This window comes from Notothenia rossii (genome assembly GCF_949606895.1).
Source record: "Notothenia rossii genome assembly, chromosome: 7".
Lineage (NCBI taxonomy): Eukaryota > Metazoa > Chordata > Actinopteri > Perciformes > Nototheniidae > Notothenia > Notothenia rossii.
In genome coordinates this window covers 18,978,824-19,003,024 of record NC_136905.1, presented here as the reverse complement: position 1 = coordinate 19,003,024, position 24,201 = coordinate 18,978,824, and the positions used below count along the sequence as shown (strand labels likewise).

General features: G+C 43.5%; 1 protein-coding gene across 3 annotated transcripts; it reads left to right on the top strand.

The window, feature by feature from the left end:
* Positions 1-1,911: 1,911 nt before the first annotated feature.
* Positions 1,912-22,808, top strand: nr4a3 (nuclear receptor subfamily 4, group A, member 3). Of its 3 annotated transcripts, XM_079641403.1 has the most exons (9): positions 3,816-4,145; positions 4,831-5,001; positions 5,746-5,827; positions 8,694-9,523; positions 13,995-14,124; positions 15,375-15,538; positions 15,673-15,872; positions 18,739-18,917; positions 20,869-22,808. In XM_079641403.1, the coding sequence occupies exons 1-9, from the start codon at positions 4,059-4,061 to the stop codon at positions 21,129-21,131; spliced, it is 2,106 nt and encodes a 701-aa protein (XP_079497529.1). In that variant the 5' UTR covers positions 3,816-4,058; the 3' UTR covers positions 21,132-22,808. The 3 variants fall into 3 exon arrangements, with proteins under 3 accessions (XP_079497531.1, XP_079497529.1, XP_079497530.1); XM_079641405.1 differs by lacking the exons at positions 3,816-4,145; positions 5,746-5,827 and adding an exon at positions 1,912-2,042; XM_079641404.1 differs by lacking the exon at positions 5,746-5,827 and having other exon boundaries at positions 3,819-4,149.
* The last annotated feature ends 1,393 nt before the right edge of the window (positions 22,809-24,201 follow it).

Here is a 24,201-nt window from a genome sequence, read left to right as displayed (position 1 = left end):
TAACAAGGCTTGCGTCAATCACGAGCCTCAGTGCGTCAAGCCTTCCCCCGCCCCCCGGGGCTCGTCATTGGTCAGAATTGGGACGCTGACCGGACAATACGCGCTTCCTGATTGGCTCTTGTGATTTATTGTTCCTCGCAGCTCCGGAGACACTTTTTTAATTTTGAGGTAGCTGAGCACGATTGAAGGATTTTTCCTCCTCTCATATCCTGTCCACCGCTATAGTGTTCTTAATCTGGTTAGTGATAGTATTTCCTCACTATTGACTACATGTAGCTGCAATTAGATTAACTATAATATGCATGTTGCAATGGCCCCAGGATAAAATTGAGCCACATGTTATTTGTTATAACAATTTTCCTCAAGCATGGGTTAAATCCTTTTTTTAAATAAATATTAATTGTTCCCGTAGATATTTTTTATTACAAAAGCCCACTTTTAACTCTGTTTTATTGACAACCCCACAATGTAATTTCTTAGATAAAAATTGATCCCGCTGTAACTTCCCTTATCAGAATTGTTCTTTAAATAAGTGTCAATGTTATGACAGAACAAAGCGGACACTGTTATTTTATTTCAGCGAGATTACTGAAATAATTTGATTTGTTTTGAGAATTTTCTAAATACATAAATCCACTTTACAAAATAACATAAGCCCTGATAATCGACTAAATTACATGTGAGGGTGGGGATTTGAAATAATAGGAGTTAAAGAAGGTTCTCAAAACAGCTAGAAAAAAGCAATTTAGATATCCTGTCAGTTGATTTAATTGACAGTTGCAGGTTTTCAGTGTCATGACAAGAGAACATGACAGATCATTATTATTATTATTGGCTTATTAATGATTAAAGGCACAGAGTCAATATTGAACATCCTCTCAGACAGGCTGAAATAGACAACCATAAATAACTATGGCTGATGTTGCATGAAATGAAAAGTACAATAAGTATGCAATATAGTTAAGTATTAGTTGATTCTTTTTCATAATCAGAGTACCTTTATTTATCTGACAATGGCAGATATACGGCAGATGTATAGTGCAGATAAAGTGAAGAGAATAGACTTACATATTACATTTTTTTAAGCAAGCACATGTTATTAATATAAACACAATAAGTAAAAACAAATAACAGATAAGTGTACCATGGTAAAAAAAAAAAACTACGTAGTGGTAGGCCTACATTTAGAAAATAAAAATGACCATATAAAGTAATAGAAGTATACTCCACAAATATTCTTATATTTCTCAAAGGAAGTTTATCGCTTCTTTATGTGATTTGGATCATGTTAAGTGAACGTTTAGATAAATACTTCTCACTGATAAATAATATATGAAGGTATTTTTTTAAGCTCTTTAAATTAATCTTCCGTTTTATTGATACAAATGGCATTTGGGCAAATGCACAAGGACTGCAAGCTCGCACGGTGGACTCCTCTCTGCATCATCCGCTGCAACCATCAAACCAACCGCCTCTCTCTATCGTTCACTCCTCTCCCTTTCTCTCTCTCTCTCTCTCTCTCTCTCTGGCAGGGTTTATGTGTCTGGTACAGTATGAGAGCGAGGGAGAGAGAGTGCGCCGAGTGACGTCACCTCTCCCATGGCGTCACATTGACGTAGCGCATACCAGTGTGGAGGCAGAGCCCACATAAATGCACTATTTGACTTTCTCCACTCAGACGGCGCACATAAACAAACCCGCGTTACAACTCCACACTTTGCAAAGCACACCATCAGCACTGACAGACTCACGGGAGCGGACGCAGACACACTCCTTTACACCCGGGAGATTTTGATTGTGTAATGTTCTCTTTCATTTTTTTCTACTTTTTGGTAAGTTTACTTTAAATAAGGTAATAAGAAGAAACTTTTTTTGTCGCCGATGAATCCTGATCTTCTACAATATTACGAGAAAGAGATTTTTTTTTACATGTATATTTTTCTCAACATCTCTTCGACTCTTGGTGATTATTCTGGATGGAAATAGGATACTTCATGCAAGGTTATTACCACATGTAAAGACGGAACCGCTACAGCAAACCAGTAAGTAAACTCGGAATGAATGAATGAAAGTCTGATATTCTGCCGTAGCGCTTTTGACTGCCAGACTTTAAAACAAAAAAGATGGATTATAAATGTGTCCGCATGCTTTTATTTCCTAAATCCTAAATGTCAAGCTGAGTCTTCCCTTTAATATCACCCTCTGTCTGTTTCTCCCAACTTTGTGCGTCTAACCTGTTGATATGTCCAACTTCAACACGCTATTCATAATATCGCCTGATCCTGTGCCGTATGTCCAAAGAGCTAAATGAAGCTGGATTTTAATTTAATTTGCAGTGGGAAGGTATCATATCCTTTCTGGTTGTCATGGAAATTAGATGCCTCTCACTCACACAATGAATAGTGGAGTCAGACGCACTAATGGTCTGAGGGGAGAAGAGTAACCTACATTCAGGCAGGAGAGTTAAAGCTCTCTGATTTTTTATTTTCTGAGGGGTTATGCTGAAGGTCTAAAGGAGTTATTTACATGGTGTGTTGTGAGATATGTGTATGATTGTCTTTGTGACACTGATAGATAGACCATGAGCATTATAATGTTTCTAAAATAAAGTCTATACAGCATTATCATTATTAACGCTGCCTTGGTTTTTAGGATGAAAGCTCAACATGAAAGGTAATTTTTTCCAAACAGTCACAGAGTCTGAGCTGTCGCCTGAGTGGTGGCAAATGTCTCTAATGTCAGCTGTCTGCTGTCTCTGTGGGGACAAGGGCTCTCCTCTGTGTCCTTCATTGATTGCAGGAAGAAAAAAATTAGCCACATCAAATGTCAGAAGCCCTCTGAATAATTTCCTAGAAACATCTGATGGCAACAAAGACACCTAGTTCAAACCAGCTGCAAGCTTCAGGCTATCTCTGTGTGGCGAGTAACTACTGAGTTAAGGTTCCTGAGTAACTTAGTGGTTTTTCCTTTCCTTGTTCTCTGTTGTGTTCTTTATCTATTTCACACACTCAGGTTTACGCACGCGGGGATTCTGACAGGCTCCCTCTCAGGGGAGATTTACAGTACTCACATATTTCTCTGGTCTCTCCTTTATGTCCTCTCTTTTCTCTGTCTGTTTGCTGGAAGCTTCGCGCTGTCCAGGGTTATTGGTGTGAGGGGCTACCGGGGGCTACCGGCGCTCCGGGGCGCGTGCTTTACAGCTCTTATGTCGTTCACTTGGTTACCGGTGCGCGCGGGGCCAGAGCCCCACCGACCAGCTCGGCCTGAGAAGAAGAGAAAGGGGATCCGTTTGCTAATTTAGAGAGAAAAAACGGACTGAATGTCTCACTTTGCAGGAGAAAATAATTTCCCCCCTTTTAAGTGAGTTTTCCCTCTCTTAACACTCCTCGGAGGATGTGATAAGAGCCCATTTACGCACAGTTACAACCTTCACTTCAGAAGCTTATGAAAGAATTACTATTTTGTCTTGCATCAAGGACTATCTTATTTCTTATGCTGCCAGAACCAAATAGTTTTTTAAGCACTCAAATTGATTCCACACGTATTTGTGTGTTTGTTTACTCTGGTTTGACTTTCTTTATTTCAACATAATGTGCAGGTTCTGTGCAGCATTACATTTGTATAAAACCACATCCTGACCAAGGAAAGAGTTCAACTTCAGACCTAATGTTTTCTTTCAGAATTGTTCTGTAAGAGTTTGGAGAAAAGTGGAAGAGTTTGATGTGTTGACACAAAGATAAGAAATGACAGCAGGCTGCAGGTGCCTGTCTGTTGCCCTGAGAGTCGGTTATGGGGGCTGTGGCTTGTAAACAGACAGTACTGAGATGCACACCAGGATGTGGAGTGGTCTCTCTTATCCCTGAGGGTATGTGTGTCCGGCAGAGAGAGAGCTTGTGTATTTAAGAGAGTGTGTGACAGAAAGGGGGCGCTATGGGACTTGAAATCCGTCTGCCAAAGTGCGTCTCGCTGCAGTGAGGGAGTTGGAGGCGCCCGGCGCACAGGCTGGTTTGGTTTCAGATCCGACTCTCCAACATTTCTTGGTTTCTCTCTGCCTCTGGATGAACCCTGAGCAGGCGAATACGGCAGTGATCAGAGGCAAGAAAAGCGATGGCTTCGAGGCTGATTTTATAAAAGTTCTCACTTTTGTAGGTCTGTATTTCTATAAGTTTACTGTTGAAGCTGTCTTTCGAAACGCAACATTTAGATTATAATAATACTGGAGCACAGCTTAGAATGAAACTTGTCGCCCACGTAAGTGTAAGTCTTGAAATGAGCTAAAGGTCCTCAGTTGTGGTTCATATTATTTTCTTTGCAATATAGATTCAGTGTCATACTTAATGACAAATTGTTCTGTGTTTAATTTGAATGTGTAAGTATTGCGTTTGCTTTGTTTAAAATGGATTTACTTGTATAATGCAATGATCTTCTTTTTCTGTGAATGGCATCTTGTTCTCGCACAGAGGTTTGCACCCCCTGTCATCTTTCTGTTGCGTTTCATCGGATTTTCTGACTTTAACTTTCAAACGTTGTATTTCTTTTTAATTTAGTGTGTAAACATTTTTTTGTTTCTTATTGTATTTAAATAGAAGACTGACAACTTTTTTTTCTGGGCTGTAATACTGTGTGAAGATCAACCCACTTTAGAAGAAATTCGGTAAACGAAGTTTTGGAAAGCAGTGCCTATTTGAAAAAAAATCTGTAAAAGATCGATCAATGCATGTTTCTAAATATTGAGTGTGTATTGCTGCTTTATTATTGGCGCTGAATGGAGAGGACGGTACCGTTTTTCCGCCTCCCGCCACACCACTGACCCAGACATCTCTCCTCCAGACACAGGTTCGGAAGAGCGCGCCCAGCCGAGGTTGGAGCCGCGGCGATCGGACACTTCCTGTGCGACGCCCGCCGAGTCCTCCCCGCTCCAGGAACCCTGTCCCGGCCGCAGCCACGCCACCCTTCACCCCCGGACACTCAGCACCATTCAGCGCGAAGCTTTTCCATCAGGTACAGACACATCCCGTCCGTATAGCCTTCCGTCATTCGTTCTTCTTTCTTTCTTTTTCTTCTTTCTTTCACGTCCTTATATATTTTCTGGTGTGGCTCGGGTTTGTATTTCAGCACTTATTGTGGTGTGATAGGTATGTTTGATTTCTTCTGTTTTAAGGAAAAATAGAAAAACCGCCCCCCAAAATATGCTCCATTTAAGGGGTTAGGCTACATCAGAATTTAACTATATGGCTGTTTTCTAACGGCTGTCTAAATTCATAAGCAAATCATAAAGTTGTATGAACATGCTGTTGATCTGATCTTTGTGAGCGAGAGTTTCAGCTCGTGTGTGTGTGTGTGTGTGTGTGTGTGTGGTTGTTTGGGTGGCTCGCCATGCCGACTGAATTGACATTTCAATAATCCTTCTAATGACTCAACAAGGTCTTCAAAAGCCTTTGACTAATTCAGGCCAAATTATGATTATATGTTTCACTTGTTATATGTGTATATTATTTTATACTAAACCTGTCAAATGAATATTATAACATAATTTAAGGTATCTCCTGGATAAATTAAATAGATGATAAAACATTCAAAAGGATAAACTATATAGCAAATGGTATCTGTGATGTAAGGGTGCAGTATATAAATCACTTTACTCCTTGTGTGAGACCACTGAATTCAAACTCAAAATTCACTGACAACAAACAACATCCTCTGTTTTTGTATTTATGTTTGCAACTTCATGTTTTCATTTGTTAGATCTATGGCATTCTGACAATGAACAAGCGCGCACAGTTATTGGAACAGCTGCAGTTTGTCCAGTTGAAATGCACACCTCGAGGTTAGAGACTGTTTCCCTTCGCCTCACTATGCTGCACCACCTGTGTCTGACTCTGCTTGGGTTGTCTGTCCTCTTGCTTACACTCATACACAAACACACACACAAATACACATCTGCTTGCATGCAAGTGTAATAAAGGCAAGCTGATGGTGGTTTTGGAGTGTATGGAAGGTTTCAAGATTTTTCTGCAGGGGAATGAAAGTAAAGACGCTCTGGATACAATTATATTTGTATTGTTGAGTGTGTGAGGGGATGCGTACTTGTGAGCATGGGTGTGGGTATTACTGAGTGATGACTAGGCATGCCAAATGTAAAGCACCAAGTGGTTTTACAGGTTCTTCTTAGGATAAGGGTGCTTGTTATTGGCAGAAAGAGTGTATACAGGTTAGTGTTGACATCTTTAACATCATGAGAGGTGAAAAAAGTGTGTGTGTGTGTGTGTGTGTGTGTGTGTGTGTGTGTGTGTGTGTGTGTGTGTGTGTGTGTGTGTGTGTGTGTGTGTGTGTGTGTGTGTGTGTGTGTGTGTGTGTGTGTGTGTGTGTGCCACTATGTGTGCATGAAAAAATCATCACATCAAAAGTGTCTTTCCTCAGCTGACACACAGAGTCAATAATCAGAGCCCAAAAGATAAGAGATGCTATGTTTGTAGTCAGCTGTCAAGTAGATTATATTTGTTTTAAAACAATTCTTATGCCTCTCTTTTTTGTGTTTTATATCTATTTTATTTAAAGGTATATGTCTGCATAAGGCTGCCAACAAAAAAAACACAGGTGCAAAAACATATACAGTATACCTACACACACTAATGCAGCATTGGGCAGTGACTTTGACCTACTGACACAACACTGAGAGCCACAAAGTTCACCACTCTGCTCTGCTCACGATTGAGTTTGTTTTTCCTCTACTTACTTTGATGCCTAATCTGTTGCAAAAATACTTTAGGTATGACCCAGAAAGGCCCCAATGAAGCCCTTAATGCTGCGTGTGTGGTTTTCCACGTGGGTAGAGAAGAGTTGGTCACTAGTAGAAGAAGAAAAAAAAAATGACGTCAAGCACACGCAAGCCTACAGTTTGACTCATATCCTCAATTTAAAAAAACTCATGCAGCATTATATTCCCAATATGATATATAACCAAATAAATGTGAGATCTTGAATTTATTTTAAAAATAAATTACAGGATTATTATTTTTAAAAGGGGACAGTGCTTTTTTGAACTGTCTCTTTTTGTTATACCAAATAGGTACACAGGACCAACAGAAACATTAAATAAATAAATAAAGTGATAGATGAGTGTCTCCCTTATTGTTTTTTTTCTTTTCCTTTAATTACCGCTTTGAGTCATTATGTCTTTTGACCCCATACCGCCATACTGCCCCTCAGGTTGAATTTAATTGTGTTGAAGCAGCTTAAATTAATGTGTCACTCAGCTTCCGCCATGAGTGACAATCGTGTACTGCAGGCTGTTAGGCATAGATGACCGCAAACTAAAAGTTGTAGGCTATTTTCAAAACGTGTGCTTAAGCCTATTAGTAAAAGTTATTAGGGGAGAAAGAGTGGATTTCTGCAGGACTTTAAAATGATTTTAAAGAAAGAACAGGAAACGGGCTGTAATTCCCTGACTGGGGCTTCGTGCCTCCGTTTGGATGCTGGTATTTGTGGGTGCTTTAACAACAGCAGTTCCCGATGTGTCCCGTATTTGACTAGACAAATATGACGCGCGGGGAACAGGGGCGATTACGACAGAGCGCGCGCATGCTGGGCGTCAATGGGAGCCGCGTGTTGACAGTTCCCTGCTCAGGAGCGACGAGCAAACACCACAAACCCAGCGCTGACACTCATGACCGATTAGCCCGCACACGCATGCACACACACGTGCACGCAAAAGCAATGTTTTACGTAAAGGGTTTGATAAAATGAGACCATATAGTCCACGCACACAGATTAAGAGGTGGTGGCCTGTTGCTGTGACACAATTAAATCAAGGGGGGAAACACAAGACATACCGACTGGCGTCTGTTGCAGTTAGAGGAAATATCTGTGTCTGCATTTGTCAGTGTGTGTATGTGTGTGTTTGTGTGTTTGTGCATTTGTGTGTGGGTTGTGCAGCCAGCATTCAGCACCACCATGGGGTTCCATTATTATTTAATGTTATCTCATCTGCTTTGCCATCTGACTAACCGTACACCCACCCACACACACAGATACCCAGCACACACACATGTACAAACACACCCTGGTCACAGATACTTTTCAGTTTGTAGAGTGGATTAAATCTGCTGTGAATGCTTTGCCTCAGGATTGTGCACTGATGAGCTGCAGCTTCTCTAACTGAACTGACTGTAGGAGAGTCTTCATTGCCTGGAGGTTGTGTGTGTGTGCTTCACATGTCTATTTATTCAGAGAAGTGCAAGAAGTATTAAAGCAGGAAATGGTCTAAATGGCATAAAATAAAAATATTTTTTTAAAGATCCTATTAGGACATTTTTATAAATGAGCAAAATCTCTGAGATCTAAAGAGCTGAAAGTGACTGCCTGTTTCATCAGATATATGCAGAATCTTTTTATCGTGCACTGTTAATTGTTACCCTGTACTACTTTTGTGAGCATGTGCCTCCACCCTTTAAATTCACTAAAGGGTTGTTCCTGTACTGTGCTTCTGTGGGCAATCTCCTTCTTCTTGAAGTCCTGCTTTCAGTTTAAATCAGTTGTTAACTAATGTGTAATTTTCTCACTGAATGATTGTTGCCGTACAACTGTACTTTACTAACACTATTAAAATGCTTTTTGACTGAAAACATTTTGGAATACATCTGGTGTTATGTGCCACGCAGCTCTAACCTACGTCTGCTCTTTCTCTCCGGCAGACATGCCCTGTGTGCAGGCTCAGTACGGGCCCGCCCCCCCAGGCTCAGCCTACTCTGGCCAGTCCTTCAGTTACCAAGGCGACAGCTACAGCTCTGACCTCATGACCCCTGATTACACCAAGCTGGAACTTGGTGGTGGTGAGATCTCCGCTGCCGCCACCACGTCCCTCCCCAGCTTCAACGTCTTTGTGGAGGGGAGCTACGAGCCCAAGTCCTCCTGCCTCTACCAGATGCCGACACACCGGCTCATCAAGAAGGAGGAGGAGAGCTACCCGACGGCTCCGCCCATGGAGGCCATGTCCTCCTCCACCATGTACTTTAAACAGTCTCCGCCCTCCACCCCCACCACCCCGTCCCTGCCACCCCAGCCTGGCACCTCCTTCCTTTGGGACGACCACCCCCTGGCCCCTCCGTCGCACTCCCACTCTCTGGGCTCCCTGGAGACGGGCCCTCTCAAGTCGCCCCGCTTTCCGCACTTCTACCAGCACTCACCGCCACACAGCGGAGGCAGCATCGGGGGTTACGATAATCTCGGTGGTGGACTAGTTCGCACCTCCTCCTCTTCCTCCTCCTCCTCATCCTCGGTCTCCCATCCTCACTGTCCACCCCTGGAGCAGCCCATGTACCAGCTGCACCGCGGGGCCGGGGGCAGCAGCCTCGCCTTTCGTTCCCTGACTCTCGGGCACTGTGGCCCCCTACTAGGAGACAGCCTGCCATCGCCTCCCCAGCGAGGCCTCCAGGGAGAGGGCACCTGTGCGGTGTGTGGGGACAACGCGGCCTGCCAGCACTACGGCGTACGCACTTGTGAGGGCTGCAAGGGCTTCTTCAAGGTAAAAACCCTCAAAGCAAATAATTTATATCAGTGTTACTCCAAATCCTGAAACTATTATGAAAGCCTAAAGCTTAAACAATGCCATATATGGAGTCATTTCATATTTATTCCTTATGTTTCTTCCTTATATTCCTTAAGGTATTGTAAAGTACCCACTCCTCTTCTTGTCCTTTAATCCGATAAACAAACACAAGAGCAGATGCACATTCACATTCAAAACAGACAGTCAACCATAAAATATCATCAAGTAGCTGCATACTGACTAACGTTTTTGACTTAAGACATGTTTCCTGCAACCATATAAATAATCTTAAGAGTCACCACAACACACGCACAGGGGTCTTCTCTCCACGCAACCAAGTAGGCAAATTGTGTGTATGCATGGACTATGTGCTGTGTGATTGCTTGTGTTATGTGAGAACACAGAAAAGTGTGGTAAGTGTAGTTAAAAATAAATCCTCCTTGAAATCAAAGTTTCCTTTCCGAGCGTTTGCAGGTAATCAATGGCCATGAAACTGACCACATTTCTCTGACAATATAGAGGACAATATGAGTCAGTTTGAGATTTTGTCCGTCAAATAATTCAATTTAACACCCACCCCACTGTCTCACATCCCATGTTACAGCACATGTGGTCACACACAACTCATAGTTTAACGTGACCAAGTGACAGTTTTTAGTCGGACAGATTTTCTCTTACAAGTCATAAAAACACTAAAACAAACTTGTCTGGCATGTGCTCATTGAAATAACAGTAAACTCAGCAACTCCAAGTCATTTCTTTGCAGAGTTTTTGAATTATAACATATTCCGACACACTTGTTAAGTATTTCTATTGGTTGCATGAGACAAGAGAGTGAAATTAAGTGACAGCAAGAAGGGGGTGCACACACAGAGGTAATTGAATAATGCCTCTGGTAGGTGGAAATGAATTATCCTTCTTTTCAATTAGTTTCACAATTTGTTTTTATTTAGTAATTAATGAAAGCAGCGTCTGGTGGCAGGCAGCAGGCCCGCGGGCTGTCTGCTTGCTGCAGCGCTCAGCACACACAGCCTGTCAAACCTCGCTTTCCACACACATGCAGATGCAACTGACCATGCACACACAACATATGCACATGACCACAGATTCATACAGTAGCATGTACATGTGTTTCCAGTCTGTTACTCCCTGAATCCAGTGCAAGAGCAGAGACTGAAACATGCCTTACACACACCTGCTCTTTTCCTATTTATATTAGCATGCACATTACATCCATTATCCTGATGGCTTTATTGTCCCCTAAAAATATTTTCCTGACTATATTTAATTATCCCTGAATAGTTATCACACATTAAACTATAGCAGAGGCTTGCTGTAAATTGTTGTTATTTCATTAGTGCAATTTGATGGCACATATTCAATGTGAATTCATTTTAGCTGTTAAACAAAGAGTTTGTTTTTCCTGTTTTTATTATTTTTGGCAGAATAATGAAGTCCATTCACTGGTGTCCATTTATTTAGTGCACCCATTCAGAATTTGAATTTTTAAAGATAAATAAAAACTAGATCTCAGGTTTTAGTATACAAACATTAAGCTAAAAGCAAAAACACATTTTAAAAGGTGACCTGTTTTACCCCATGTTCTAACCGGTGATTTACATTAGCTTTGCTTTTATCAGACAAAATACAGGGTTCAGCGCTATGTGTTATTTTCACTGCATGCATGCTATGCAAGTCATGTTGCATACAAAGCTGGGATGTGGTACTGGCAGTCTGTGATGGAAAACTGAAAATAAAATGAAAAAGGTAACATACATTTTACTTATCAATTGAATCCCATAAAGAAAACCTTAAAATCAGCAGCTCAGAGCTACACATAATTGTTTCACTTACTGACAGACAGAGAGAGATTGCCTCTGATTAAGAAGCCAAGGAGAGGAGGGAAACGGGAGACAGAGGGAAGAGAAGGGCGAACAATGTCCCTAAAGGCTTTAATTGAAGCCAAAGCTATGTTATATGTAAAGAATCTGCCTCTGCATGCCTCTAGCCTGCCCCCCACATCACCCACAGCATGTGAGCTTCTATAAGCGTGCGCTTTTATGAATGTGCCTTCAGCACACACAACTCATTCTGTAACTCTGAAAGTCAATGTATAACTGTGCAATATTTCACTTGAATTAAGTCCTTTTCCCACACAAACATAATAGCACCCTAACATTTCTTTTTCTGATATGGCAATATTTAATTAAAAAAAAGAAGTTGTAATAGTGAAAAACCGCCAACATCATGGTATATTACAAGACAGATGAAGTTCACGAGAACAAAGTAAACTCCTCACCACACAAAAGAGTGCCTATTTGTCTACACATTGTACAGAGCGGAACACGGATCTACATATTTGCTAACCATATTGAGATAATTTGATCTGACTATCAGAGACTAGTTAGTTACAGAGCATTAGCTCTGATATTGAGTGTCTCTGCTGAGACGCCAGTCCTATTAGAAAGCAAAGTCACAAGAGCCCCACACACACACACCACACCACACACACACACACACACACACACACACACACACACACACACACACACACACACACACACACACACACACACACACACACACACACACACACACACACACATGCACACACACTCACACACACACACACACACACACACACACACACACACACACACACACACACACACACACACACACACACACACACACACACACACACACACACACACACTGGAGAGAGACAGGTGCCAGACCAACTAATGAGAGCTTAATTTCTCAGAACCTTAATTGATCATTTCAATCTCAGGCTTTTTTTGGAACCAGCTATCACAGGCCCTGAGGTCACTGATGGGAAAACTTCCTCTTATACAAACATCTAGGGTCAACCCAGCTGTCACCGACCCATATATGCTGCACGAAAACACATGTTTTATGTCAAAAGAGGAGTTTAAAGAAAAAGAGTGAAGGCTACCATTATAATACAAACCTAACGGCCCCTACACTCGACGGCGTCTTAGAGTAAAACAAATATTTTTAAATTGGAAGCTTGTCCTTGGTGCTGAGTTTCTAGAGGTGTCAATAAATGTTGGCATGCTTTGTGCGTCATCCAGCTTCTCATGCAGCTTTATGTTTAGTTCGGACTCTCACTAAACGGATGCTATTTTCCCTCAAACACATTAATGACCATAACTAACTTATCCCCGCGTGCACGGGTCACTGACCATTGAAAGGATGAGAGCGAGCCTCGGCGCCATGGCAACGGCTCTCATCCGGCGCGGGCGCCCATTACGCGCCAGTTCCGCACTCGCGCCGGAGCATATGGAATAAGTGGTGTGTTATTGGTCTCCCGGGGGCACGGGCATGTGTGGCGCGAGGGGTTCCTAATTTGATTTATTTGTTTGTATGTGTTTTCGAGGCGTTAAAGAAGAGGACAGACTGCGACATTTTCCGTGCGTTTCGTTTGTTTAATTTACAGTTTGTTCTGGTGCTGTCTCGCCTGAGTGGACTCGAGTCCAAGCATGACTGAGTATACATGTAAACACTACAAATGACAGTAAGTGTAGTCTAATTGTAAGCTTGTTTAATTTGATCCTTTAATTGTAGAGCAGTTGCACCTAAGGTAAAGGCTTGCCCAATAGTTTTAATCCAAAGGCGTCTTTACAGATTGGCAACATGCCACAGGAGGCCTCACCGGATGCCAAAGTTACACAATATGCTTATTATGGTCTAAATGCTTCTTACAAATGGGCTGTTTCAACGCAATATAAAGAATATGGTTTCTCCCTGCAGTGTCTAACTGAGAAATGTACTTCTAATTCTGCTCAGGGAAGATTTCATTGAGTAATAGAGCTCGGATTGAGAGCAGTTGTTTTTGACCAGCAATCAGAACTGCACGGGATTGGCCGATTGGTGTGCGCTTGCACGAGAGCAGGCGTGCTTTCATTGGGCCACCATCTCTATCTTGTCTTTCATCCAGACCCCACGTGGCCCGTTTCTGATTTCATTTTAATAAGGTCAGTAATAATCGCTCGAGCCAGCCGAGGAGAAAACAGCCCCCGCGGGGCCCATTGAGAGCCGCGCGATGCGCTAGGCCCCGGAGGTGCCACGAGCTGACCCGCGAGCTTCACAAACAATCTGATCACGCAGCTCTTACGGCCACTGTCCCCCTGTCTCTCGGGACCCGCCTCGCCACGCTAAGCACTCAGTCCCTATTGTCAGCTCCGGCGCTAATAAAATTGTCCCTCCTGCAGGCGAGGGTTGTTGGAAAATTAATTTTATCTAATTATACTGATGTCAACGCCGCCTTTCAGCGCGTAATTAAAATCTGACCTGCAAGCTTCTGCTTTCATTCTTTGATGGGTAAGGGGGAAACAAACTGAAATTGAATTAAACAAATCAAATATTAGGTGGCTGATTGTGTTTGGAGGCTGATTATCGGAATGCCTGTTTCTTCTCTCCACAGCGCACCGTGCAGAAAAACGCCAAGTATGTGTGTCTGGCCAGTAAGAACTGTCCTGTGGACAAGAGGAGACGCAACCGCTGCCAGTACTGCCGCTTTCAGAAGTGTCTGAGTGTGGGCATGGTCAAGGAAGGTGAGAAAAACATTTGATACACACTTTTTAAACAGATAACACACACACACACACCAGGATACACAAACCTGACCTTCAGTCCATGGTGATGAAGTTTGTCTCTGCAATCAGGGTTTAACAGGCCGGTAATTATCTGGCCTGTTGCAGCATCACACACATCCATGAAGCAGTAACTTCTCTCTGAGGTACAAAGGAAAATATACATTAACCAATTAGAACCTTTCACCCTTTGAACTCGGTATCCAGAGGATTTTAAAGCTTTGAAAGAGACACAAAGGTGAACATCCGTTGGAAACATCCTCAAACGTTCTCTTGATTTGTGTCATCACATCTGAAGCCGATACATAGCAGAGATGATTTGCTGATCTGTGTGTGGCACTTGTATTGCACCCATTTCTCTGAGGTTTCTCACCTGTTTCACACACACAGACTCACACTCAGGGCCGGCGCTTGGCATAGGCAGTAAGGCGAATGCTAAGGGCGCATCAACCCATGGGGGGCGCCGAAAATTGGGGAAATTTGAAATGGACAAATTTAAAATGAAAAATTTTTTTAATGTAATTTTCGTAACAAAACAATTTCCCGATTTTGGAACAACAAAGTACATCTTATTATCTTATACTAACAGTATACGCCTATATTGCGTACAGCGCACATAAACTATGGCGTGCCCCTCCCCCCCCCAAATCAGGTTAGTTGAACTGCCCCAGCCCCAGTAAAAAACAGAGGTTTATGTGAAATAGTTCTTTTTTTGAAATAATGGTTTTAGTATGCAATTATAGGTTTTAATTTTGTATTTGTTTTAATTTAAATAAATCAAACTCCCAAAAAACATATACAGCTTCTGTGTGTTTTTATTAACATTGGAATGTACTGTGATGCAAGCGACCGCGGTGGGGTGGGGGGATGCTAGCTAAAATCTTGCCTAGGGCAGCAAATTGGTCAGGGCCGGCCCTGCTCACACTCATAAATACACACACACTTGTCTATCCTGTTAACTGCATACAGCCGGTAGAACAGCTCCACTGCCATCTGCTGGCTAGTTGCCTCCTGTGTAGGGATTGGGGGAAGGTTAGAGAGCTCCTGTGGAAAAAAGCCTCAGTCATACTTATCCCACTATAAAATGCTGATAACAAGCCAATCAGGTAGAGAAGAGATGTTCTTTGTGCACGCTGCATAGCCACGACTAGATTCAACTGAACAACCCATTCATATTTGCATTTGGTCTGCTTTCTTTCTCTGCTTCACAGTGGTACGCACGGATAGCTTAAAGGGGCGCCGAGGCCGTCTGCCTTCCAAACCAAAGAGCCCCCTGCAGACAGAAGGGTCTCCTCCTTCCCCACCCCTTAGTTTGCTCTCCGCTCTGCTCAGGGCGTATTCCCACTGCACACCCCGTGACCTCGACTACAGCCAGGTACGCCCAATACCCCTTCTTTAGATCTAAAGAAAAAAAAATGAATGATCTAGGTCGGAGTAGTGCATGAATTCAATAAGAAAATATGACCTGTCTATGAGTTTATTCAGTAGCTTACCTCTGTGTCTCCACAGTTCAGTGCTTCGGACCCTCCCTCCTCCTCCTCTGAGGCTGAGCACATCCAGCTCTTCTACAGACTGCTCACCATCTCAATGGAGACCACGCGATGCTGGGCTGATCGGCTGCCTGGGTTCTCCGAGCTTCAGCGCGACGATCAGAACTTGCTCATAGACTCTGCCTTCCTGGAGCTGTTTGTCCTACGAATGGCTCACAGGTAAGAAAGAGGAGATGGAGACGGATGACACATTTAGCATTTCATTTCACTTAACTTGTGAACAAGTCTCCATCCATACGTACACATCTAAAAAGTCCTTCACAAGATAAAAAAAATGCACAACTTAATCAGAAACTGAATTTCCTTAGCAGCAACAGGCAGATAATATCCTTTAAGTGTGGAACTTTGTTCGCAAAGCTTTGTGCTGCTGTGTCGGTGTATTTCCAAAGTAGGAGGAGTGTAGCTGAGTAATCGCCATATGATCCAAATTATGAATGGAGTCTGCATCTATGACAGCAGCTACACCCACAGAGTTCTGCTCCGCTCGTCTGATATCTGACGCACAGAGAGCTCAGTGTGTGCTCCGCGGGCTAAAACTGTGCTAACATTGTGAACTGTGAATTGACAGGATCAATTCCATATAAAAGCCAGTCAGCTGAGAAACTGAAAAGGGCTGTTATGAAGGGAAATACATATTCAATTCCTGACTGGATTTAAAAAGAATAGTGGAAAAGGGAATCGACTTGATTTACTTCATGTGTCTGGTGGTTTGTGTGAGAGAGAGAGACCACGTGTGTATCGCTCGTGGTTACCTGTGGTGCCATTATGACTGCCCTTGCCCATCTTTGCCTCAGAATTGCCCCGGGTTACCGCTCTGCTCTTGTAAGGCATGCGGCTGGTTAAATTTATGGCGAGGACGGGGGTTGGGCTACATGCTCATCCCTTTGTCTGTGCTGTCGTCTAGGCCAGAAAACCAACACAGTCACACACAAGAACACTTACTCACACACACTCACGCACACTGATGATGTAGAATCCCAAGTTTCTCTCCTCCTCCCAGTGTAGGTCCAGGTGCAGGGTGGGTAGAGGATGGGTGGTGGCATCACAGTCCCAGCAGGAGGGGGATCAGGCTGGGACTCTGACTCACGCTCAACGGTGGACTCATATGGGCCCAATATCAAACACACACTGCTCATCTTCCTATCAGCCAAACTCCCACGGCGCAGAGGGAAAACTCACAGAAACACAGCACTGTTCTACTCTATCCATTTTTCCGTGAGAGCTACTGTAAGGATGCTGTCCATGCTCGCATCTTACTGTTGACGCAGCCCTACACTGACCCTGTCTTGAATGCCTTGCAGACCCCGTATGTCTGTATGCTTGAGTGTGTGTGTGTGTGTGTGTGTGTGTGTGTGTGTGTGTGTGTGTGTGTGTGTGTGTGTGTGTGTGTGTGTGTGTGTGTGTGTGTGTGTGTGTGTGTCTGTGTGTGTCTGTGTCTGTGTCTGTGTCTGTGTCTGTGTGTGTGTGTGTGTGTGTGTGTGTGTGTGTGTGTGTGTGTGTGTGTGTGTGTGTGTGTGTGTGTGTGTGTGTGTGTGTGTGTGTGTGTGTGTGCGGTGTGTGTGTGTGTGTCTGCGTGTGTACTCAGTGCGTGTAGAGTAAATTTGCTCCGCTCTTCTGAGCCGGCATTGCTGTAAGCAGTCCGTTACCAAACTGTTTCTGTGGTTATTGGTTGATTACCGTGGTGACAGTGTAGTCAGGAGTGAGAGGAATGTGTGGCAGACGTCCAGCTGTGTGTGTGGGCATGTGTGAGTGTGTATGTGTGTCTGTGTGTGTGTGTTTTGCGCATCTGTTTGGCTGCTTGTCTGCCAGCCTGTCTGTGTAGTTTTGCTCATGTGCTACTATTAGACAAGGGTCAAATAGTATTTTAGCTCATTGTACCAATAGGTCACGGCAGACCTTATCAGCTACGAAGATAAGAGGGATTTGGGTTCATATTGTTTTACAAGGCAAATTCCAGCCATTTATTTGTAATAGGAGTTAAATATATCCAACTTGACACTTCTATCGGTTAATTCAAAATTTTGAATAAGTAGCTTCACACACAAACACAACACACATTTTCTTTAAAGAAATTCAAAGTATGTAATTGTTTCACGCTACATTTGACGGAAATGTAATGAATGAAAAAAGGGAAATATAGGTGCACTAAGTAATCTATGCATCTTATCTAAATCCCCCTTCCCCCTCTGGCTAGTTCTGATGTTTTTGGATAAAAGTGGAAAGGTATTTTTGACTCTGCATGATCTACAGAGCTGATGATGTGCGACAGCATCTGTGTTTGTGTGTAATGCTCAGAGTGGGTGGAGTACCTCTTCTAAACGGCAGTAGGGCTCGTTAGACGTAAATGGTATTTCGCCTCATAACTGCTAAACCAATGTTTGTGCATGGTGTAATTTGAGGCTTCCTCTATATCCCCCCTTCCTCCCCTGTCTTGCTTTCTTATCAGTATCAGCTGTTTCTCAATCAAACACTTTGAGGTCAACACTTTTTCTCTCTCTCTGATGAAAGCCAGGTTCTTTTAGGCACTAATAAAGACTAGTCATAGCTCTCTTTCATTTACTTGTTTTCTTTCCCTCTCTGCTCGATGGTAAAGTAGAGGGATGTTATGTGTCATGAGTAACTGTTGGCTAAATAAATCTGAGAAGCTTTTCGTTTCCTCATTAAGGCTTTGTGTTTCCACTGCACACCGCAGCCTGGGCACATTAAAGCCTTAAGAGTTTACCTATCTGTAAATACACACTCAGCCCTCTGCCCTAACCCCTCACCCGACCTGCCAGAAGGAAACACAGGAATGTTTTAAAATGCTGTAATTTGGAAAACACAACCTTAATCAGCTGCATGCCTGTGTTTGATGTGTGTCCCGTTTCTATGTGTGCGTGCATACTGCCAGGTTCTCTCATTGTTTTTATTGTAATTGTTTCCTTGTCCAAGTATCACAAGCTATATTTACAATACTCTAAGGAAAATGCAGCATTTTATTGGAATAGTATTCTAACCGATGTATCCTTTTCTCTCTGTGTCTCAGGTCGATGCTGTCAGAGGATAAACTCATCTTCTGTAACGGCTTGGTGCTGCACAGGTTCCAGTGCCTTCGTGGGTTTGGAGAGTGGCTGGACTCCATCCGGGACTTCGCCACCCACCTCCAGAGCCTAAACCTGGACGCCTCTGCCTTCGCCTGCCTGGCCGCCCTCGTACTGCTCACAGGTAAAAACACATCAAAATCTCAAAAATCCCAGAAAAAACTGTTATATGATAGTGAGGAAAACTGCATCCTGTTTTCAAAGTTGGATGCCTCACTCCGCCATACACAAACAACATCTGTCAATCACACAAGCTACCCATGCGTGAATACAGATACAAATCCGTAAACACTTTCTTTCCTTTGTCCAGAGCTTTGCCCTCTGGGTGATTCATTGTGACAGTGATCAGGTGGATTCATCCACTGCCGTCACACATACGCTCAAATACACACACGTGCATGCTTGTTCCTACACATCTCCGCCTGAAACAAGAACCCGATACCCGGGAGCACCTGCTGCACCTGCCCCACACCTGGCCCTCTAATCAGTGTGCATGTGTGAAAAATGGAGAGGGAGTCTGCTTTCTATTTGACGTTGGAGCCGCAACAGAGAAGGCAATCATTTAGTGGTCAGGAAAGCAGATTAGAAATGCAAAAGAGATGTAGGTGACGGCGGATGCCTTTTGCAACTAGGTTCCCATTTCATCTCAAGAGTCAGAGGCTGTACATAAGTGTGTAAAACACCCCTCCCCCACCCTTCCTTACCTCACCCTGCCCGCCACCTCCTCCTCTTCCTCCACCTTCTCCTCCTCTGTCTAAGCCCTCTAACCCCATCCTCTCTCTCTGGGGGAGCACTTAACTCTGTGCCTGATCGACCAGCCCACTGTGGAGCACAGCTCTGGAATTGCGTCTGCGCTGTTCTCAGTGGCGCTCTGCCACCTCGGCAAAGCACACAGCGCACTGCCACCACAGAGCTACCAGAGCCACCAGGCTATCGACCGCTTCAGAGTGGCCTGTGCAGAAAGGCAGCCATCGATTCCTCCCCGGGAGCTCGCGCACAGAGAGAAAGAAGGGATAGGCAGAGCAAAGAGAGGGAAGCGAGAGGTCTAAAAAGCCGCCATGAAAGGACGGCTGGAGTGACTCCACGGCAGCAAACACAGAACAAACAAAAGGGTCACATAAACAAACAATAAATAAGCTTCAGATAATGGATACCTCAAAGTGAGACTGGTCTTAGGGACAGCCTCCCTGCAGACTGGCTGGTGTGTGTGTGTGTGTGTGTGTGTGTGTGTGTGTGTGTGTGTGTGTGTGTGTGTGTGTGTGTGTGTGTGTGTGTGTGTGTGTGTGTGTGTGTGTGTGTGTGTGTGTGTGTGTGTGTGTGTGTGTGTGTGTGTGTGTGTGTGTGTGTGTGTGTGTGTGTGTGTGTCTGTATGTGTGTGTCTGCGTGTGCGGCTGGACACCCTGTTCTCTGCAGAATGAGTTAGTGTCACATTAAGCCTAGTACGGGTGCCACAGGAGTTGCTATGGGCAGCAGTGAGTGTGTGTGCGTGTGCGTGTGTGTTTCTAATTTAATTTGGCTGCTTACAGAGCCGAATAATCAGCTAATTGTTGAGCACTTTTGTATCTGTCAATGTCTTAAATTGCAAGGACAATGTGTGTGTCTGTGTGTGTAAATGCTTTTTATATATATATGGCGTGTGTTTTGTCTGAACGTTAGTGTGTGTGTGTGTTTGTGTGTGTGTGTGTGTGTGTGTGTGTGTGTGTGTGTGTGTGTGTGTGTGTGTGTGTGTGTGTGTGTGTGTGTGTGTGTGTGTGTGTGTGTGTGTGTGTGTGTGTGTGTGTGTGTGTGTGTGTGTGTGTGTGTGTGTGTGTGTGTGTGTGTGTTCACAGTGTAAAGGGGTCTTATTAGGTTAGACTGTGTATTGATCTGTAGTGAGTGAGACAAGTTAAGGCCTGTTAAGAACATTAGCCATACAAGCTAATGAGGTGCAATTCAATATAAAGGATGTAGCTAATGCTCTGTCAGCTGAATGAGCTCTGACGCATGTGTGTGTGTATTTGTCTTTTTTCCGAGGATGTTATTTTTCCTGTTTAATGTATTATTTTCCTAACGTCTCACTTTCTTCCTTTCCACAGAGCAAGTTCCAGGTCTGAAGGACTCAAAGCGGGTGGAGGAGCTGCAGAATAGAGTGATGTGTTGTCTCCGAGACCACCTGGGCTGCGGGCCTTCTTCCTCCTCGTCCAAGGCTGTCCCCCCCCTGAGTCGTATTCTCAGTTTAAGGGCAGAGCTCCGTTCCCAGAGGACCCAGGGCCTTCAACGAATCTTCTACCTGAAGCTGGAAGACCTGGTACAGCCCCCTCCGTTGATTGACAGGTTCCTGGACACTCTGCCCTACTGACGGCGCGGGTCGACCATACGGAGAGAAAACACACATCACGCCCTGTTCAAGCCTCCCCCCCCCAGGAGCACGCACACGTCCAGAGAGAGACTTGCTCACCTCTGACTGATGCAGAGCAGAGAGCCAAAAAAATGCTTTTCACACAACAAGAAAAAACAATCAAGAACGCCTTTCACTCGAACGGACAACCAACTAAACGCTTTTCATCAGTATGAAAGACAATTACCCGAACGCTTTACTAGTTTTTCTTTGATCCTCCTGCTTTTCTCATGTGGGGGAGGATGACAAGGCTGAGATGGACGACAGAAAAATGACTTTTTACTGTCCTCTGTCTGTCTGTCTGGGTGGTAACTCATCCAGCTAAAAAGAAAGAAGGTTAAGGGTTTATATGTGTTTTGGCCTGAATCATCTAGTATGAGAACTTCTTTTTTAAGTAAAGAAGGAAGGGGTGATGTCGCTGTGTTTGAATGTTTTCAAAGCTTAAGATGTCCCAGTGAAACACAAGTTGCTGTGTATTCTAGTTCCTTTCTGCAGAAAGAAGGAGTAGGGAATTTTCGTAAGAAAATGTACTGAAATGTCAGAGGTCAGCCTAGAGACGCGGAAACATCATAAAGCAGATATTTCACACATGGAAGAGGCGGTTGAGTTGGGTCCTTGATTCCAAGTGCAATTTCTTAAGTGCTATCTCACTCCCTAAAAGGACGACGAGGAGGAGAGATTTAATTTCAAACTCTAAATTATTTTAATGCAAAGACTTGTCCTGTACTGTCAGTAGTTAAAATAAATAAAGACAGCCTCCGCCTGGCTTTAGCAGCAGAGGAGATACTGTGCACTAACGATTGATGACTGAGTCACCCAGACTTGAACTTGCTCTAGTATGTTTTTTTTTTGTATTAACTCATTTTGGATTCATAGGTCGAGTAGGAGTATGGAGCAATGAACATTGACAGAAACTGGCTTTTAAAGCACTTACACCCTGAGAAGGGCTAGAAGCACAGACACACACCCTACCTGCTCCCCTGGAGGGAGAGTCGGGGGGAGGAGGGTGCTCGACAGATAGCTGTATGTCCGGGGGTGAAACATTCCGCAGTCATGCTCTTTTTTCTATTTGTTTCTATTGTGGAGGCCGTGTGAGATTGTGGAGGACATGGTGGCATACTGTCTTTGTGCGTACGCTTAGAGAAGCCAGGATCATATGCATGGTGTTATAAGCTGTCAAGAGCTGACAAGAGCTGTCATAGCCTCGGCTCAACCTGTGTTTGTCAGACTGCAGCTCTATGGGGATTTCCCTGGGCCTCCTCCACCCACTCGCACTCACGGCAGCAGTTTGAAATATGAAAAAAAGCAAATTATATAGATATAAATATATATAAATATATATATATACAAAACTAATATTTTGGAGTGTTTTTAGCTTTTTCAAATATTGTGGTACGAGTTGTGCATTGTTTTTTGAAGAAGAGAAACAAAAAAACAAAAAAAGTTGCTGTTTTTTTCAATGTCCCTCTTTGGTTTGAGTTTCCTGTTCGATATTTTTTTTTTCTTTCTCTTTGGTTCACTGGATTTTCTGTTCAGCACTTTGAAATCATAAACTAGTTCTGATTATTCTGCTCGACTGTGTCATGTGTTTTGATTGTTGTTGGTTTTTTTAAATAATTAAACGACTTTCACACAAAATGCAAAGAAATTACATTGTCTCAAGACTTTTTAAAAGTAACACTATTTGAGTTGATTTTATTCACAACACGTGTGACTGGCTGGTCAGACACAAAAGCCTCTTAACAGGTAAAAGGCCTCACCACTCTCCCGAGGGACCCTTTGGGCTCTCTCAGAGACTAGAGGGGGATTAGGAGGGTGAGTAGGGGGAGGAAGAGTGAAGCGAGGACAGCTTCATGTTAGCATGAGGTCCAGATCAGCCTCCAGCCTCGTTAAACACCATCGATCGCCACGGTGACATTTCACAGCACATGCCGTCTATACTGTCACTGCCATCACTCACTCGTCCTCCTGCGCAACAGCGTGAGCACTAACACACACACACATACACACACATACACACACATACACACACATACACACACACACACATACACACACACACACACACACACACACACACACACACACACACACACACAGAGCTGTTCACACTTTCACTACAAGTAACTATCCATCACCTGTGTGTTGGAGAGAGACCTGTGTGTTGGAGAGAGAGCCTGTGTGTGTGTGTGTGTGTGTGTGTGTGTGTGTGTGTGTGTGTGTGTGTGTGTGTGTGTGTGTGTGTGTGTGTGTGTGTGTGTGTGTGTGTGTGTGTGTGTGTGTGTGTGTGTGTGTGTGTGTGTGTGTGTGTGTGTGTGTGTGTGTGTGTGTGTGTGTGTGTGTTCTGGGGGGGGGTAACATGGTGTCTCCACATAAATGTATGATGGGAATACAAAAACATACATATGTATCCTTTATAATAAAACAGAGATGTTAGGAACCAGACAAAACAAGCGCCTTTGGGGAGAAATAATAACCAGAAAGTGCACTTAAACATTGTTTCTGTGTGTGTAGGAAAATACCATTTACATCAATTTGCAGTGGAGTGTTTATGCCTGCATTTGTGTACTGTGTGTGCAAATTAACATGTGTTTTTCTTATTTCTACGACAGTGACATCTCTGAGTGACAAGTAAAATAACCCCAACACGAGGCCGATTGGTCTGCTCGAAGCTTGAAACACACACACTCAAACTGAAATGTGCGCACACATACACAGTGAGCTGTCAGTCTCCCGGCCAATCGATCAGTGTTGACAGATAGCAAATACCCCCAGTCTTAATTAGAGGCCCCATTAGAACATACACACACAAATATATATGCACCAGCACACACACATTCAAAGTGTATTCTAATCCATTCAGAAATGTAAAATGACCCCTTTCAGACTGATGATATCCAAATGTTTACATGTGAATAGAAACCTGCGGGTTTACAGAAACATTAGGGTTTTTTCACAGAACGAGAAGATAATTTGACAGTTTTAAAATCCAGGTTTAAATGATATTCATTATTGCTGAATTCCATTTAGC

Coding starts and splice junctions, on each gene's coding strand:
- nr4a3 (XM_079641403.1), top strand. CDS start 4,059: ATGAACCCTGAGCAGGCGAATACGGCAGTGATCAGAGGCAAGAAAAGC. Junction 9,524..13,994: donor GCTGCAAGGGCTTCTTCAAG/GTAAAAACCCTC, acceptor TTCTCTCCACAG/CGCACCGTGCAGAAAAACGC. Junction 15,873..18,738: donor GTCCTACGAATGGCTCACAG/GTAAGAAAGAGG, acceptor TCTGTGTCTCAG/GTCGATGCTGTCAGAGGATA.